General features: G+C 39.3%; 1 protein-coding gene across 3 annotated transcripts in view; it reads left to right on the forward strand.

The window, feature by feature from the left end:
- TAF15 (TATA-box binding protein associated factor 15) overlaps positions 1-10,848 on the forward strand; it is a 28,945-nt gene extending 18,097 nt beyond the window's left edge. For 2 of the 3 annotated variants that reach the window (XM_058164446.1, XM_058164445.1), the window contains 9 exons: positions 332-366; positions 978-1,010; positions 3,152-3,261; positions 4,696-4,825; positions 5,432-5,533; positions 5,757-5,844; positions 8,155-8,243; positions 8,334-8,424; positions 10,375-10,848. In XM_058164446.1, the coding sequence (XP_058020429.1) occupies positions 332-366; positions 978-1,010; positions 3,152-3,261; positions 4,696-4,825; positions 5,432-5,533; positions 5,757-5,844; positions 8,155-8,243; positions 8,334-8,424; positions 10,375-10,414 (718 nt within the window). In that variant the 3' untranslated portion in view covers positions 10,415-10,848. The remainder of the gene's footprint in view (positions 1-331; positions 367-977; positions 1,011-3,151; positions 3,262-4,695; positions 4,826-5,431; positions 5,534-5,756; positions 5,845-8,154; positions 8,244-8,333; positions 8,425-10,374) is intronic. The other variant, XM_058164447.1, reaches the window with a different exon arrangement.
- The last annotated feature ends 9,424 nt before the right edge of the window (positions 10,849-20,272 follow it).

The raw sequence follows: 20,272 nt of genomic DNA on the forward strand, positions 1-20,272 counted from the left end.
AATTGAGTATTTGTTGTCTCACCACATTGTTGGGAAGTTTGACACTATGAGAGCAAGAGGAATTATTTAGTTAAATACTCAGTAGGATGTTGGGTTTTTTGTAAAAAAAAATATATGAGCCATCTATAGTCATGTCAACTACAGTATAGTTATGAACAGAAAGTTGTTTTCCTTGTTTAATCTGTGGGGTGCAAAAAAGTATATAGTACAAATTAGACTATTTTTATAGAACATGCAGTAAATAAACTTTCAGTAAGTGCAGCTTTTGAGCCTTGGGCTCAGCATGTCAAGACTTAAAGAAGAAATCATTTCTTCAATTTTTCCTCTGCAGTGGTGGTGACCGAGGTGGCTTCAAAAATTATGGTGGTAAGTGCTGAGCATCAAAAAAAATATTAAAGTGGAAACCTCTATATTAAAAGGTGCCAAAATATCCCAACCCCTAACGAGCCACCGAATACTTGTATTTTCATGTTTCTATCCATTAGAAGCATTTGATTCCCACCCCCCAACCCCGTTTGAGCTGAGGCTGGTGTGTGTGTGTGCTTAGCTTTTCTTTTTTTTTTAAGTTTCTATAATACATTTTTTTTAAATGAGATTCCTGGTTTCATTTATTTATTTCCCAATTGCATGAAATGATTTTTCTGGCAACTCATAGTTGGCTTCAGATGGCATCTACAAAAAAAATCTTCTAAGCACATTGTCTTAGTGAGAAAATTTTTGTGGTAAAGAGCTTAGTTATATGGACCAACAGCAACTACAAGACAACCAACCGCCAGCATAAACCTGTGGCACTCTTCAGCTTAGAGACCATAATTGGTTTTTTTCTTGGGCAAAATCTTGTGTCATTCTTAATTGCAATTTCTTGGTTTCACATATCTTATTGCTAATATTAATTAAATCAAGACTGAATAGTTGATTCTCCTTTGTGTGTGGTGTTGCTTAGACGCCCATTGCTTTTTTTTCCTCCCGTTTCACAGGTCAGAGGGATTTGGGGCCAAAGCCAGATGCAGGTAAATGTAGAAGCCATATACCGGTATGATACACAGTTTTATGATTGTCTTTTTTAGTTTTATATAAGGTAGTCTTTCCCAGTCTGTTGCCATCCAGATGCCTTGGGCCAGTTCTCAAAAATTGTGGCAGACTTGGGCAGGTTCATAGTATTTTGGAAAGGATAAAATTAAAGTTAATTCAACCATCTCCTTCATGATGTCACTGTTTTCTTGGCACCATTAGTAATCCTTTAATTAGATTGGAATAAAACTAGGGTAAATTGGAATAATCATTGAACATATGCTGCTAGGCATACCTTTCCCAGCCCTATCAGGAAATGCCAGCAACAAAGATTTCCTGAAATTCTGGAGGACTAATACTGGAGTATCTACCCTGTTTCCCCTAAAATAAGACATTCCCTGATAATCCCAATCGGGCTTTTGAGCACGTGCTAAAATAATCTCTTCTCCCCCCCCCCCCCGGAAAATAAGCCCTCCCTGAAAATATTTAAATGCATGCGCAGCCGGTCTCCGCCATTTCCTCTGGTTAGGGTTAGGGAGACAGAACTGGAAAGCAGGTAAGATGGCAAGAGGAGCCCTGTCTTGCTCCACGTGCCCCAAAATAATAAGACCTTCCCGAAAATAAGACCAAGCACTTATTTCGGGGTTCAAAAAAATAAGACAGGGTCTTATTTTTGGGAAAACACGGTAGATTCATTAAAGCAAATCCAAATAAAGCTACTGTTTGAACTTGACAATTGTAGTTGTCAAGTTGTAGCACAATCTGCAATCTCAGTCAACAAAGACAATTCTGAGTGAGCAAAACTGGTGGTTTCCTTTGGTACAAAACAACTTGTACTATTACTAAATACCATGAACGATAGGAAGGAAAATCTTTGTTCCCTGTTGAATACTGTAGATAGGAAACAAAATCAGTTAACATGAAAGAGATGAGTTTACGTTTGATAAAATGCATCCGCTTAGATGGCAAAGGAGGAGGGCAGACTAGATTCAAGGTGCACACATAATGGCTTCTATGTTTTGGCCTCCTTACTAACTTTCTAGAGCCATTTGGTTTATCACTGTTGGAGAAAAGGGATGCTAGATTGTGTAGCTCCTCAGTCCTGCAAGGCTGTTTGGGGGTTATTTGATGAGAGCAGGACGGCTTTTGTTTTCTAGTCTTAATGAATACGATCTTTTGGTAAAATGTAGGTTTCCTAAATGCTGTACAGAATCCAAAGAAGTACAGTAAAATGGCCTTGTTGGTTTTTTACTGTTGAGTAGCAGGATTACGTACCAAACCGTTTCTTGAATTTTTAATTCCAATAAAGGGGGTTATTTGGAAAGATTCCTTAGCTGCATAATAGCAAATGATTCCTTCTTCAAGGTGAATGGTAACTTTTCATTGAACTATTTATTTGCTTGGTATTTTGAACTAAACAGCAAAAAGATTAAAAATTCATAAAAACAAACTATAAGTAAAGATCAAATATAGTGGAAAGAACATAAATAAATTAAAATTATTTGCAAATGATATGTGTAGCCAACTTCTGAATTAATAATCACAATACATGCATGCTATAGTTTGTGGAAAGGGATTTTAGTGACAGGACGTTTTTCATGGTGGTGCTTTTCCAGAATTAATGTACATTGTCTCTGAAGTAGACAATCAGGCTCATATAGGAGAAGACAGCCTTTACATGCCTTGGTCCAAATTTAAAATTGTGATCGGAAACAAATTCTTACAAAAAGCATTTATCTATTTAACAGTCCAGCTGCTGTAATGTTCTAAACTGTTAGTTGTTCACTGTCACTAGTAACATTGGGTGAAAAATGTCTTTGCACAATTGTACACCTTTTAGCAAATGTTAATATTTCTGATTAAAAATTGCATTGAGAGTGGATTGTTCATAATGGTTTTCCTTAAGATAAACATGAATATTTCTTTGCTTTTGGTTTCTCTGCATCTATAGTGTATATGCATTTCCTCAACTTGATGGAGTTTAAATGTCTTGATTTAATTCTCTTGACTGCACATGGGATGGGGGATTATAAAGACTTTCTGGTTGACATAGGAAATGAACTTCCTTGGACATTTTGAAAAAAAAGGCTGTGATACTTTGCATAGCTTCTGCTACACACTTTGGCTCTCTTCAATGTAGATTCGGAATCTGACAATTCTGATAACAACACCATCTTTGTACAAGGACTTGGAGAAGATGTTTCACCAGAACAAGTGGCTGATTACTTCAAACAAATAGGTGTAATTAAGGTATTTAAGGTGGTGAAAAAAGGGTATATCAGCTAAGAATACAGGCTAATAGAAGAGCAAGGAGAAATACATGTATAAAAAAAGAATGTATCAGTGCAGAACCAAAATATTTAAATAGATAAAAACAGTATTAAGATACATTCAAATTATGTGGGCTATCAGAATGTGAGTTTGAATTAAAAGGCAGTTTTTCTAACAAAAGATACTTAATTGGATTCAGATTTGGCAGATTTCTAAAGCTGGCAGATCTCCAGTACTGTGAAGCAGCCATTATCCATGTTCTCCATCTTGATGAGTGTAAAGTATAAGTGCTTTCTTCCGTTGGGCCTGGGTTTGTAAAAGTATTCTGGTAGTCCTCGACTTTTGACACAATTGAGACCCGGATTTCCATCACCGAATAATATGGTCATAAAGCACAATCGCATAGCTTAGCAATGGCAATCCCTATAGTCCTGTTGCCGTTGTTAACCTAATTCCTCCATCATTAGCTGAGGCAACTCCAACTGGCTTTTGGCAACCGAAGTCTGGAGAAGCTGGCAGGAAGTTGAAAGTCCTAAGCCAGCAGCAAGTTAAGTAGCTGCTTCTGGGTGGGGGAGGGAGCTATGGATGCACAGGGGAAGTGTGAGGGTGGAGAGAGGCATGGGTCAGGTGCTGGGGATGTGGAAGAGGTGTGTGGGTCAGGGAAGGGTGCAAGGGAGTGCGAGAGGCCTGGGTCAGAGAGGGTATGTAGGGTGGATTGGTGTGGTATGAGCACAGAGGGACTGGGGATGATATATGGATGGAGGAGATCTAGTGATAGAAATTCCATTCCCAGTAGCCGTCATAACCTGAGGACTACACATAGATCACAATCCTACCCAAATAGAGAACTGTAAAGTCTATTGACTTATTGTGTCTTTGCCGTACTTTTGTAGGCTATTTTCTAGGTTGTTTCCTTTCTGTATTGTGACAATTGTTGATGACCCAGGAAATTTGAGGGCTGAGGCTGGAAAATAGGTCACAGTGTTCTGTTTGTTTATACATTCCATCAGCACATCTGGAAGTAAGGACAGATCCTTACTTCAAGGAGCATGAAAATTGGTTATGAGCTATCACTGAATAAGGAGAGGCAAGTGGAGACAATGTAAAAAGGAAAGCTGTTTTTACTGAGCTACAGTGGGCCATTCATATTAACTTTCATAGGAAAGGTGGGCTTTGAGGAAAGATTTAAATGAAGGAAGAGATGGCATTGCATAAGTGTTCTACTGGCTGTGCCAAGCAGTACAGTTCAGCAGGAAAGAGGGGGTGATCTTTTGAAGGAACAGACTTTGGACAGTAAAGGGTGGTGGAATTGGAGGAATGATCTTCCTGTTCATGGCAGAATTCACCATTATTAGATTTTTAGATCGTTACATGAATGGTAAAAAAATATTTTTTTCTCTCTGTTTTTCCCAGACAAACAAAAAGACAGGTAAACTTATGATAAATCTATATACAGACAAGGATACTGGCAAGTCAAAGGGAGAAGCAACAGTGTCTTTTGATGATCCTCCATCTGCTAAGGCCGCCATTGACTGGTTTGATGGTAAGGTTCTCCATTAGGGCTTGCCAATCAATTAAATCATGAGCACCGAAATGTCTCCTCATAGGCAAAGATCTTAAAATCGTTAAGCCAAATTTATTTATTTGTTATTTTTGTAAACCACTCCTCTCCTTCACCGAGGGACTCTGGGTGGTATACAGATAAAATGTTAAAAACATCATAATGAAGGCTGTTGCTGCTACAGCTAGGGTGGATTCTGTGGAAATGGATTGCATGGGTGGGAAACGGTTTCCCTGGCCAGCACTGAAGTTCAGTCCATTAGATCAGGGGTCTCCAACCTTGGTCCCTTTAAGACTTGTGGACTTCAACTCCCAGAGTTCCTCAGCCAGCTTTGTTTTGCTGGCTGAGGGACTCTGGGAGTTGAAGTCCACAAGTCTTAAAGGGACCAAGGTTGGAGATCCCTGCATTAGATGGATCACCAGGTTAGGGAAAATCGCCTTATAAAATGTGACCTAAGCAGAAGCGAACTCTGCATTGTTACCAGTTTTGTATGAAGTGTAATTTTTGGGATACATTGTTTAAATATTGCATTTCCTTGTTGTAGTTGGCCACTAGATTTATTCTTGATCCCTATTTTTCCCTCCACAGGAAAAGAATTTAATGGCAGTGTTATCAGGGTTTCCTTCGCAACCAGACGGCCAGAATTCATGCGAGGAGGTGGTGGTGGAGCAGGTGGTGGTGGACGCCGAGGTAGTAACAGATCCAGATTTTACATGGTAGTCCAGTGGTACAGTTCTGTTTTGGGAGTGACACTTCAGCCCAGCCTGTTTTCATGATTACCCCTGACCAAACAGCTGGTACATATTGGCCTGTTTTGATGTCAGAGGTTATTCATCCTGCGTATTGTGAGTCTTTGCCATAAGGGCCACATACCCATTTCCTTGCTTTAATTGTAATATCATTGTGCTTGCAGGTTCACGTGGAGGGGGCTTTGGAAGAGGAGCGGGTTTCCAGGGCCGAGGTGGAGAACCCAAAAGTGGTGATTGGGTTTGTCCTAACCCGTAAGTCATTTTCAGTCTTATATCGAGGTAGCCTAGAACTGCCTAGGTTAGTCTAAAAGTAGATTATGTGGGGCAATAAGTACAGCTGGAATTTTGGAAATGTAGCATGAAAATTCCAGCAAAATGGCTGCCACAAAAGGCTTCTCTGTTCACAAAATGGCTGCTATGGGTATGGGGGTTGATCACCCATAAGAATATTAAGTAACGTGGTTGCTTAAATCATCTGGTTTATCTACATCTTTATTCCGTGCAAGATTTCAAACAAAGCACTTGGCTGCAACTGCCCATCCTTTTTATTTCCTAAGGATCTTTATTCCCAAGTTCATTCTTGGAAATAAAATGATGCTAGATGTTTTGCAGCATTCTAATATTATTTTTCCAGTGAAAAGAATGTTTTAAATAATTTAAACAGAACAGGGAATCTGACAGTAGCCAAGGAAAGTATTTGCACTACCAAAGGAACATCAAATTGCCATTTAATAGACAGTAGCTTTTCAGGATTGCTCAAAAGTGTAGGTCGAAGCCAGTGTAATCTAGTATCTTTAACTAGAAGGGTTTGACCTTTCACTCAGAGGTTGCTAGTCTCTATCTGTTTGAGCTCCCTTCTTGCTGATCTCATGGACCAGTCCATGCCATTTTTGAGACAACAGCATAGAAGTAGTTTGCCATTGCCCTCTTTAAATATTTTTTTCCCTCCAAATTTTCTGGTGTGCAGTCCTGCGGTTCCCTAGTGATTTCTCAATCAAGCATTAAACAGATCTGACCCTGGGCAAACCTTTCAATAATAGACCAGTTAGCAAGATTCTGCCAGATGTTGTAGATTTCACTCGGAGAACCATTTGGCAACTCAAATATCTTGCTATTGGGCAATGGCCCTTTCCCCCCCTTTATTTTGTTTAATTATGTCCATCATCAGGACTTAATAGTTAATAATAATAATAATAATAATAATAATAATAATAATAATAATAATAATAATAATAATAATAATAATAATAATAATAATAATAATTTAATTTGTATACCGCCCTTCTCCCGGAGGACTCAGGGCGGTGAACAGGCAGATAAAATAAAAACGATACATTTCAGTAAAAACAATATTTAAAAAACTTATTCCAATAGCCTAAATTTAAAATACAATACAAAATATAAAATAAACCCCAATAAAATCCATATTTAAAACCCTATTAAGCCAGTCCTGCTCGAAAGAATAGATATGTTTTAAGCTCGCGGCGAAAGGTCCGGAGGTCTGGAAGTTGTCGAAGTCCTGGGGGAAGCTCATTCCAGAGGGTAGGTGCCCCCACAGAGAAGGCTCTCCCCCTGGGGTCGCCAGCCTGCACTGTCTGGCTGACGGCACCCTGAGGAGGCCCTCTCTATGAGAGCGTACCGGTCGGTGGGAGGCATGTGGTAACAGAAGGCAGTCCCGAAGATATCCCGGTCCTATGCCATGGAGCGCTTTAAAGGTGGTAACCAACACCTTGAAGTGCACTCGGAAAACCACAGGTAGCCAGTGCAGCCTGCGCAGGATCGGTGTTATATGGGAGCCACGAGTGGCTCCCTCTATCACCCGCGCGGCTGCATTCTGAACTAACTGAAGTCTCCGGGTGCACCTCAAGGGGAGCCCCATGTAGAGTTATTACAATACTATTATAGCTTAATGAGAATTGGAGTCTAATAAGATGAGGCAAAAATCAATGTTACAGGTAATCCTATATAGTTAATTCAGTGACTGTTCGAAGTTACTGTGGCACTAAAAAAAGTGACTTATCACCATTTTTCACACTTAACATCCATTGCATGGTCGCGTGATCAAAATTCAAATGTTTGGCAACTGACATATTTATGATGGTTGCAGTGTTCACAACTTTCTGACTTTAGCAGGGTGAATGGGAAAGCCAAGTTCACTTATCAACCATGTTACTGATTTAACTACTGCAGTGATTTCTACGGCAAGAAAGGTCATAAAATGGAGCAAAATTCTATCTATCTATCTATCTATCTATCTATCTATCTATCTATCTATCTATCTATCTATCTATCTATCTATCTATCTAACGGCTCTCTCTCTCGGCTGTTTGTATGTCTGTCTCTCCCTCTCTCTCTGATATCTCTATCATCTCTCTATCTATCATCTATCTATCATCTATCTACCTATCTCTATCTTAACTGTATCGCTTAGCAACAGAAATGTTGGGCTCAATGGTGGTCTTAAGTCGAGGACTACCTATATAAAATGTATTGATTATATAGCCCTTACTTTCAATCTTCGCCTCTTAGCAATTACTGAGAGGTGTTTCCTGTCTTTTTCAGGAGCTGTGGAAATATGAACTTTGCTCGCCGGAATTCCTGCAATCAGTGTAATGAGCCCAGACCGGATGATGGGCGTCCCTCTGGAGGAGGTGTGTGAAAACTCCACCATTCAAAAATGGGGAAATGTTGTTGGCTGGAGTGACATTCGGAATTTCTTGTTTTGTCTTCCTTCTTTGCAGATTTCCGTGGCAGAGGTGGTTTTGGAGGTGATCGGGGGTTCAGAGGCCGTGGTGGCCGGGGCGGTGGCTTTGGTGGCAAAATGGGAGGAAGGTTGGTACTGAATTTTTACAGAACTACAGAAGTGTGTTTTTTCTCCAAATGAGAAATTGAGAGAATTGGCAGATATGTTGAAGTTCAGCAATAGAGAATGTTGGGAGGCCTCCAGAGACCACCCGCAATGAAAGCTGCCTGGTCCATTCTAGAATGCCAAGCTACCTATCAGGAAACAGTCTCAAAAGAGTGATTCATAAGGAAACCAGGGCCAGATTTTCTGGGAGTGGTTGATTGCACTTCTGGTTTTAGCCACACCGGAAACATTTGGGATAAAATATGCTTCTGTCATAAGACAGAATGGGGTAGTGGTAGAAGTGAGCTGGTTTCCTGAAATTCATTGGACAGTTCGTTCCATTGGGGTAATCTGCTGCATAGGATAGTCAAGAGGATAAAAAGTGGGGATTTGTGTTGGCTGATTTAGCTTCTGGGAATAATGGATGGGTTGCTCCTGAACCATTAATGGCCAGTTGCACCTTTGTCTGAAGCCTTAAATCCTCAGGGTAGATAAGCACTAGTTGTCTGGGTTTATTGTAAATTCCTCAAAGACTTATTTTTAGTTCATGGTTTTATTTTATTTACTTCCTGCTGTTCTTCAATATAAATTCCCATCCAGGCACAGCTAAGCTTTGACAAAGTGAAAGTATCAAGCCACATGGTGTCTACCCCACTAATAAACTGTCTTTGCATTCTAATAAATCCAGCTCTTAGCAGTTTGTTAAGGAAGTTCCATACTTTTCTGTTTAGCTATTGCTAACAATTTCCTGTTTGATTTATTTGCCACAGTTCATTTTAGGGACCGTTAAAAGTTAAAATGCCACTGAAAAAAGTGATTTATGACCATTTTTCACACTTGTGACTGTTACAGCATCCCCATGGTCACGTGATTTACACTTGGATGCTTGATAACTGATTCGTATTTATGACGGTTGCAGTGTCCCAGGGTCATGTGACCATCTTTTGTGACCTGACAAGCAAAGTCAATGGGGATGTCAGATTCACTTAACAACCATATTACTAATTTAATAACTGTAGTGATTCACTTGAAAAATGTGGCAAGCAAAGTCGTAAAATGGGACAAAATCACTTAAACAAATTTCTCAGTAACATAAATTCTTAACTCAATTGTGGTCATAAATCAAGGTGTACTTATAAAACATAATAAAATACCTATAAATCATAGCATCTAATCCTATCATTAAAACAATCAATATGGGCATTATACCCGCTCCACAACTCTATGCCTTTGGCAAAACCATGTCTTCTGGCCCTTACAAAAAGCCAGCAGAGTCAGGACTAATCCGCTTTTTAGGGATAATATTCCACAGGATTGGTGCCACCACAGAAAAGACTCTGTTCCTGGGTCTTGCCTCACGGCTGAAAGGACCCCCAATATGCCCCTCTGTGTTACTTAAAAGTCATGACTATTAAGCTACATTGGAATTTGTTGGTGGAACAGATAGATGTAAGTGCAGCTCTGTTTATGGATCTTCCTATGCAGATAATCCAGAACTTGGAGAACTTTTGAGATATGCTAAAGCATTTAGTTAGGATGATATTCGGTTATGAAGTTTGGATCTGTTGGGTAATCCTAAAAAAACACAACAATGGCTGCTTTAAATAGGAAAGGAAGAATTAAGAGCTGATTTAAACTTCTGACTATATCTTATTGGCATTGCTGGTTGTTGTAATGCTTCCAGGTACGCTATTCTGAGTTTATTTAGGGGCAAAGTTGAAAACCAGAAAGCTCTTTGGAAGAACAGGACTTTCAACTAGACCTGGTTTCTCTCTTCCCTTTACCTCTTGATGGTTTGACTCCATGTCTGGTTCCTTGTGACCGATACCGACATCCTTATTAGGAATCACTTGGCAGCAACTAGCTTTATCCACTTTGTATAAGCTACAAGGAAGTTAAGGGCGAGAATTGACTATTGTTTTCCTCTTTTCCAGAAACGACTTCAGAAGTGATCAACGTAACAGACCCTACTAAAAAAAAAAAAAAAGCAGAGAATGTCCCCTTCCTCTTTCTGATGGCTTTTCACAGCAGCATTGCTGAGTTTCGCCTGCTGCTTTTATCCCATGGTCTCTTGGATAGTGGAATTAAATGTAAAAACTGGATTTTTAATTTGGTGGGAGGGACTGGGATACTCTTTCCCCGGGTTTTTTTCCCCCTTTCCTTTTTTTTTTTTTAGCAAGTCCATTAAAATTTCATCTTTCTATTTCCAACATTCCCCCATTTTCCCCCAGCTACCAACTACACTTGTTCACAGGCTCTTAAAATAAGGATGGAGTAAAATTGTAAAATATTTGCCAAAAATTTGACATGTTTTATAATACAAAAAATAAAATAAAAGCTGATTGTTTATTTGTGACATGCTTGACTGCTTTTAGCCATTGTTATTTCAATAAATTTATTTTTCTGTATTTCAACTCGGTGGTACCCTTGTGTACAGTGGTTAAATGGTGATCTGGATTGTTCTAAAATGTGAACAGTTTTGGAATGAAACCATTCGTGTTCTGTAGATCTCAATTACTCAGATTGGCATATACTAACAAATTTGTTAGCTGAGAAGAGGAGTAGCCAAGATTTATTGGAAATCTTTTTGAGCATGAGAATTTTAATGGGTATTGTCCACATCCACACAAGCTAATGTTGTCTCTGTCTGTTTTCTGTCTGTCTAACCTTACATTTTTTATATGGGCACCTATCTACCAAAAGGAATCTTGTGTATTTTTGTACAAATAAGTATATTTTGGAGAGAGAGAAAAAAACTGCACTGAATTGAAAATCGAGATTATTGAGAAATAAACAGAAACAATGCTTTGGTATTTTTAAAAACATGATTGTATACACTCATGGCAGTAATCACAGAATTTGATTTTCGGTCTTATATTTTTATGTTTCTCTGAACATTTAAAATTGAAAGGAAGCAGTCTTGAATGGCTCCCAAGGTTTACGATTTAGGTGTCTCCATCTGTACCTGTGCAAGCGGAAAATTGATGCATTCAGCAGATCTCCTGGATGAGAATGCAACATTTGTGGGTTTATTTTGGTTAAGGCTCAAATGGAGCACCATAAGCTAATTAATGTAAGCAGCTCTCTGAGCATACTTCCCATCATTGAATACCCTTATCCACTTGCATCTAGAATGAAAAGGGGCGTGGCCATCAAGCTTGAACTGATACTATCCACTATCAAAATGTTTCTGCCACTTAATTGGCAGATTCTTCTAAATCTGTATTTGATGGGGAGTCATTGTTGGTATCTATTCCAATTGTTTATAGTTTTTAGTCCCATCCTGATAGCCAATGCAAAGTTAATCCCTACATTTTTTTTTCATTCTTTCACGAAAACGAAACTGCCGAGTTTTGAAAAGTCCTGATTTGTGATCATTTACAAGCTGCAGCATTCAGAATGCTGGAAATTGTCAATAGGTTTCAATACCTGGATGTTCCATATGGGTGGTTCATGACAAGTAGTTGGGATTGTCCTGTAGGACAGGGATCTCCCACCCTGGCAACTTTAAGACTTGTGGACTTCAGCTCCCAGAATTCTTCAGGCAGCTTTGGAAACTGAGCTGTAGGTGGTGCTCTTTGCTTTCATCAAAAAAATCAAATGAATGAGGATTGTTCATTTCTATGAAGGATTCTCAATAACGTGGAATTGAAAAGGAAAAGGAGACCAATTGCAGTTTTGGAATTGTGTAAAAGAGATTGACAATAAACCATTCTGCTACACCAGGGTTGTTAGGGTGGCAGTCTGCGGGCCAGAGGCATCACATGCAGGCCATACCCACCACAGCTCTGCAAAGGGAAAAAAGGTCATGATCTGTCACATGATGGCAACATGACGCCGTGAGTTTGACATTCGTGTGCTACACAGATTAGGATCTGATGCCATATTTGAAACGTACTGTTATTTTAAAGAGGCTATATAGAACAGACCTTTGAGATTATTGGAAAGGGGTACATAGGAAGGATCATATGTATAAGGAAAACCTGCATTAAGGGAATATTGGTCTAAGGGGAATGATGGATGAATAAAACAAAAGCTTGTAAAATCATACTAAGTGGAGTACTGGTAGAGAGTGAAAATTTTCTCCTTTTAGGAGAATTTGATCATCCTTCAATAAAGGTTATTGGCAGTAGATTCAGGGCAAACAAGTTTTTTTTAATTTAGGTATGCATGCACATGCGTATATAAATGTATAAAATATACTTTAAACTGGGTCCGCCATCTTCAGGGGAAAACTTCAGTTTTGGGTTGCATGGACATTTTTTTTTTTTTAGAATTTTAAATAAAAACTGAAATGTTCACCAGATATCAGGAAATCATGCTGACCTTGGCCAAAATATTTTGGTAATCGTTACATTTTTAAAAATTAAAATAATTTTGGAGAGGCGAGTGACATGCATCCAACCCATATCTGAATTATTAATGGGTGCACAGGATGGTGTGCACATGTGCCTTTGAGTCAATACAGGTAGTCCTCAACTGACAACCGCAATTGAGCCCAAAATTTCAGTTAACGTGAGACATTTGTTAATGGAGTTTTGCCCCATTTTACGACCTTTCTTGCCACAGTTGTTAAGTGAATCACTGCAGTTGATAAGTTAATAACCCAGTTGTTAAGTGAATCTGGCTTCCCCATTGACTTTGCTTGTCAAAAGGTTGCAAAAGATGATCACATGATCTTGGGACACAGCAATGATCATAAATATGAACCAATTGCCAAGCATCAGAATTTTGGTTGCATAATCATGGGGATGCTACAAAGGTTGTAACTGAAAAATGGTCATAAGTCACTTTTTTCAGCACCATTGTAACTCTGGTCACTAAGTCGAAGGCTACCTGTACTGACTCTTGGTGACTGGCTGGATAAGCCCCTGAAGTTTTCTTGGCAAGTTTTCAGGAGTGATTTGCCATTGCCTTCTTTCTAGGACTAAGTGTGTGTCTGGCCCAAGGTCACTCAGCTGACTTTATGCCGGAGGGAGAACTACAACTAAGTGTTCTGGTTTCTAGCTTTAACCACTACACTGAATTAACTCATTGTAAAATGGAGTTTCCATATTCAAAGATTATCTCTGAACACCAACATTCAGTGGTTGGCACTGAAGAAATGAAATGAAGAAATGAAAATTATTTTTATGTTATTTGATTGGCCTCTGTGGAAAGAGAAAGCTGATTTAAATAGATCCTTAATCCATGATCACTGACAATCACAGAAAAAGATAGAAAATACACTGAATTGATGTTTCACAGAAGTTTGTCTCATAGGTGCTTTTTCAAAAGGTAAATGGACTACGTGTTTTCCTTGAAGACATTCTGCTTCTTCCACTTCACAAAGCTGTTCCAGTTCATGGACTTCTTGGATGAGAAGAGTCTTCTTCAAGGAAAACAACAGTACAGTTGCCTTTTGGAAAGGCACCTTTGAGACAACCATGACCTGGATGACTGAGAAGCTCCACAGGCACTCACAGAAGTTGCATCTGAAGGCAGGACAAGAAGCAGTGGATGGAAATTAATCCAGGAGAGAACCAACCTAGAACTAAGAAGAAATTTCCTGACAGAACAATCAGTGGAATGACTTGCCTTCAGAAATTGTGAATGCTTCAACATTGGAGATTTTTAAGAAGAGTTTGGGTGACCATTTGTCTGAAATGGTAAGAGTCTCCTGCATGAGCAGGGGGTTGGATTAGAAGAACTGTGGCTGCATTGCAGGTACAGTGGACTAACCATTTTACCAAACCTGGGAATGCATGTACAGACAAGGATCGATGCGTTTGTCCACTCAAGGCTGCCTTGTCTAGACAGTAGCGGTCATGATCAGGAAAATAGCTTGCCTCTTGATTGGACTGATGGTCCATCCTTTTAAAAGCTTCACAGTGACTTGTCAAGTGTGATTCATGCCTCTGGCTTGCTGAGCATGGAGCTTTCATCTGGCTCCAGACAGTATATCAGCTGCCATTGGGTGCTACTCAGTTGCCACTCCTCATTCTTTAAATAACTGATGCTGGAATTGGAATTCCTTGTATTTTTATGACCAGGAAGATTTTTTTTCTCCTTTTCCAATTAATTTAAAAATTTTACTGAATGAAACTGATAGTGGAAAAGACTACATCACTACTCTCACTGATGTCTTGCCTCAGTTGCTGCCTAATAACATAGACCATCCAGATGGTAAAAAAAAAAAGCTATGTATTGTGATCTGCCAATCGGAAGGGCATCCACTGTACTTCAAAAGCTAATTCAAAGTGGACTTAATCTTTAAAAGCCCTGAACAGTTTGGGACCTGCATATCTAAAAGTCACTGTATTCCTTTGACAGGCAATGTGGTATGATATTTAAGGTGCTAAATCTGTTCTAGTTCTCAGGCACGTAAGACAACTGGGTGACCTTTGGCCTATTACTTCCTCTTAACCCCTAAAACAACAACAAGCTGTGTAAGAAGCCAGTTCAAGAGCGAGAGCAAGCACTTTGCCACACTGCATCAATGGCTTTGATGTGGGAATGCAGTGCAAACTAGTGGATCTTGCAACCAAGCAAGATAAACACTCAGAAGAATTGCTTTCATTTCTGCATATTGGAAATCCCAAAGTTATGGAATGCCATCTATTTAAAATCACAATCTCTAAACATACAGGTAGTCCTCGACTTACAACAGTTCACTTAGTGACCGTGTGAAGTTACAATGGCACTGAAAAAAGTGACATGACCATTTCTCACATGACTGTTGCAGCATCCCCACGGTCATGGGATTTACATTCGGATGCTCGATAATGGATTCGATAATGGTAAACCAATTTACAACGGTTGCAGTGTCCCAGGGTCATGTGATCCCCTTTTGCGACCTTCCGACAAGCAAAGTCACTGGGGAAACCAGATTCACTTAACAACCATGTTACTAATTTAACAACTGGTGATTCACTTAAGCAATAGCACTTAGACTTATATACCATTTCACAGTGCTTTATAGCCCTCTCTCTAAGTGGTTTTACAGAGTCAGCCTATTGTCCCCAACAATCTGGGTCCTCATTTTACCGACCTCGGAAGGATGGAAGGCTGTGTCAACCTTGAGCCTGGTGAGATTTGAACTGCCAAATTGCAGGCAGCTGGCAGTCAGCAGAAGTAGCCTGCAGTACTTCACTCTAACCACTGCGCCGCTGTAAGAAAAGTTTTAAAATGGGACAAACTCACTTTAACAAATGTTTTGCTTAGCAACATATATGTTGAGGTCAGTTGTGGTTGTAACTCGATTATCTGTATTACAACAACAACAACAACAACAACAACAACAACAACAACAACAACAACAATAACAATAACAATAACAATAACAATAACAATAACAATAATAATAATAATAATAATAATAATAATAATAATAATAATAATAATAATAATAATAATTTAATTTTTATACCGCCCTTCTCCTGAAGAACTCAGGGTGGTGAACAGGCAGATAAAATAATACAATATATTGCAATAAAAACACTCTTTAAAAAAACTTATTCAATATGGCCTAAAATTTAAAATACAATACAAAATATAAAATAAACCCCAATAAAATCCATATTTAAAAACCCTATTTAAGCCAGTCCTGCTCAGAAGAATAGATACGTCTTCAGCTCGCGGCGAAAGGTCCGGAGGTCAGGAAGTTGTCGAAGTCCTGGGGGAAGCTCATTCCAGAGGGAATGAGTAGTACAAATTCATTGCAGCAACCCAGAACACCAGAAAAAAGAAACAAAATGTATATACAACACCCAACAAAATGGATACCCATACAACTTTATCAAGAAGTGCCTGACCACTTAGCCCAGCACAGCCGAGAAAAGCCATGAAAAGGATGACACTGCCCTACATCAAAAACAACTCAGAAACAACCACCAGACTATTACAACCGCATGAGATCAGTACAGCAAACCATCTAAAACATCTTAAACCTAAGACACAGTAACTCAAGAAGAAAAAAATAGGAATCATCAACATACAGTATAAGGATTGTAGCAGTCATTGTGTAAGATAGACAAGCAGAATAGTGAAGCACATCCACGTACACCAACTAGCAACTGAGACAATAAAAATGTGTGTCTCAGAAATCTCACAACTCATGGACAGACTCTACTGTAGTTTTTAACTGGAAACTGTGTATCCTAGACCGAGCTAAATTTAAAAATACTACGGATTTCCTGGAAACTTGACATTCAGACAAGTCAGCCATCAATACCCTATAGAAATAAACCATATTTACACACCATTCAAAAATGACAATAAAAAAAAGCTAAAAAAGAAACAAAATTCAGAACACACCTACTCTAGCAGCCAACACCCAGATAAGTAGGGATTAACAATCAAACAGAAAACAATACCCTAATCAAAGAACTATTACGGAGAAAATCACAGCCCCACCAAAACTGGCAGGGCAATTTACAGTAAATAAAAATAAAAAAATAGAATTTTTTATTGGCCAAGAGTGATTGGACACACAAGGAATTTGTCTTGGTGCATATGCTCTCAGTGTACATAAAAGAAAATAATAATAACAACAACAACAACAACAGAGTTAGAAGGGACCTTGGAGGCCTTCTAGTCCAACCCCCTGCCCAGGCAGGAAACCCTACACCATCTCAAACAGATGGTTATCCAACATTTTCTTAAAAATTTCCAGTGTTGGAGCGTTCACAACTTCTGCAGGCAAGTCGTTCCACTTATTAATTGTTCTAATGAATAACATTCATCAAGAATCATAAGGTACAACGCTTAATGATAGTCATAGGGTAAAAATAAGCAATCAGGAAACAATATCAATATAAATTGTAAGGATACAAGCAACAAAGTTACAGTCATACAGTCATAAGTGGAAGGAGATGGGTGGTGGGAACGATGAGAAGATTAATAGTAGTGCAGATTTAGTAAACAGTTTGACAGTGTTGAGGGAATTATTTGTTTAGCAGAGTGATGGCATTCGGGAAAAAAACTGTTCTTGTGTCTAGTTGTTCTGGTGTGCAGTGCTCTATAGCATCATTTTGAGGGTAGGAGTTGAAAAGTTTATGTCCAGGATGTGAGGGGTCTGTAAATATTTTCACAGCCCTCTTTTTGACTCGTGCAGTATACAGGTCCTCAATGGAAGGCAGGTTGGTAGCAACTGTTTTTTCTGCAGTTCTAATTATCCTCTGAAGTCTGTGTCTGTCTTGTTGGGTTGCAGAACCAAACCAGACAGTTATAGAGGTGCAGATGTCAGACTCAATAATTTCTATGTAGAACTGGATCAGCAGCTCCGTTCTTGTTCAGCTAAACTGAAGAAACCCCATCCTCCCTTGCATTAATGATGGATAACATGGATAACAAAATCTCTATAAACAAATAACCAAATTAAAAAGAACATCAAGAACTCCATATTTAAAATATATTTTTGAGACAGTTCTACTAAACATGCTATTTGTGGTATGTCTTCCTATGATGAGCTCTTTACCTTGCTCTACCCCCACCCCCCCCTCCCCCTTATATCTTTCCCTAACTACTTTTTATCATTCCAGTTTAACTGACTTTGCCCTGGGCAGGTAAGCATACTTTCAAATGACTGGGCTGCAACAATGCATCACTGTTGTTGTTTTTTCACAAATGCTAAGGGACCCATTGATACTGATTACTGCTCTGGCCACCTAATGAGAAAGAAGGACTCACTGGAGAAGAGCCTAATGCTGGGAAAGATTGAGGGCAAAAGAAGAAGGGGACGAGGTGGCTAATGGAGTCACTGAAGCAGTAGGCATGAGTTTAAACTGATTCCAGAGGATGGTAGAGGACAGGAAGGCCTGGAGGAATGTTGTCCATGGGGTCGCGATGGGTCAGACACGACTTCGCAACTAACAACAAAAACAACAGGCTTTGAGCAATCAAGATTGCTACATAATACAGGTAGTCCTTAACTGACAACCGTTTGTTTAGTGACCGTTCAAATCTACAATGGCACTGAAAAATGTGACTTATGACTGTTTTTCACATTTATGCCCATTACAGCATCCCCATGGTCATCTGATCAAAATTCTGACACTTGGCAACTGACTCATATTTATGACGGTCGCAGTGCCCTATGGTCCTGCAAATCATCTTTTACGACCTGACAAGCAAAGTGAATGGGGACGGCAGATTCACTTAACAACCATATTATTAATTTAACAACTGCAGTGATTCCCTTAACAACTGTGGCAAGGAAGGTCATAAAATGGGATAAAATTCACTTAACAAATGTATCACTTAGCAATAGGAATTTTGGGCTCAATTGTGGCCATAAGTTGAAGACTACCTGTACTCTTTGATAAGAAAGGGCTTTAAACTAGGTTGCCAGCCTTTGTCACAACTTTGCTATGTGCAGAATTTTCTCCTGACAGGACAGTTCATGGTCAGTAGGGGCATATTTTGGCTAGTGCAGCCAAAGTCCAAATCAATTTCAAACAAGGTCACACTGCTGTGTGTGCACTTAAGATTTCTCATCTGGCGGTTACTTTGCAAACCAACCTACTGCTGTACACATCCTTTCCCACTCTAGCTAGCTGTGGATCTCAAAAGTGCCCAAAACCAAGAAAGAAACCATAAAATCGACATGATTCCCCTGGAGTGTATGTATGTATGTATGTATGTATATGTGTGTGTGTGTGTATATATATATATATATATGTAGGTCTTTGGTTATTCGGGTTTTCTCCCGTGTAAAATTGGAAGTGTCTTGGTGATGTTTTGACGAAGTCTCATTCGTCATCTTCAGGCTTCAGCTTCGTGCTTCTGGGAGCAATGTGTGATTGCAGCTGTTTCTTCCTTTTTAACTGCTAGTGGGGGTTTGAACTGATTGGGTGGGAGCTTGACTGTGCTCTGATTGGATGGGGTTTTTTTTGTGCTCTGATTGGCTGGGGGTGTGTCCTGTTTGGGTAGGGGCTTGGTTGTGCTCAGATTAGTCTGAGTTGCAGGGGGATTTGAGCTGGTGAGCTGCATTGCTGTTGTTTGGCTTCGTGTTTGTGGTCGTGCTACATCTTCAAACCAGAATTATTTATATATATATAAATAATAATTTATATATATATATATATAAACATATATATATATGTTTTCTGAGGTTTTCACGGGTGTTTGTATGTAGGTCTTTGGTTGTTCGGGTTTTCTCCCGTGTAAAATTATATATATAAAACAATCAGGAATGGTAGGTGCCAGTCCTGGCCTGATTATTTATTTATACAGACCGAATAACCAAAGACTGAGGTTTGGTCATAATCGTACCATTTTCAAGAAGGGAAAGGAAAATTTCCCTGAAAAGTTTTACCTACAATAACTAATTTACTTAGTACAATAAGCAAGAGACACCAGAGGTGGGTTTCAGCAGATTCTGACCAGTTCTGGAGAACCGGTAGCGGAAATTTTGAGTAGTTTGGAGAACTGGTAGTAAAAATTCTGACTGGTCCCGCCCCCATCTATTCTCTGCCTCCCGAGTCCCAGCTGATCAAGAGGAAATGGGGATTTTGCAGTAACCTTCCCCTGGATTGGGGAGGGAATGGAGATTTTACAGTATCCTTCCCCTGCCACGCCCACCAAGTCACGCCCACATAATCAGTAGTAAAAAAAATTGAAACCCACCACCGATATACACAAAATATTTATGCTAGAAATTCCCAGACTGGATGGAGACAGAAAATATTCTTTCTTTGGAACAGAAAGTTTTCAAGAGAAAAAAAAGTCTACATTAGTGTTTCCCAAACTTGACAACATTAAGTTATGTGGACTTCAACTCCCAGAATACTCCAGTTATGAATTCCCCAGCCAGTATTCCTCAGCCAGCCATGAATTCCCCAGTGAGTCATT

The sequence above is a fragment of the Ahaetulla prasina genome, chromosome 1 (assembly GCF_028640845.1).
Source record: "Ahaetulla prasina isolate Xishuangbanna chromosome 1, ASM2864084v1, whole genome shotgun sequence".
Classification (NCBI taxonomy): domain Eukaryota; kingdom Metazoa; phylum Chordata; class Lepidosauria; order Squamata; family Colubridae; genus Ahaetulla; species Ahaetulla prasina.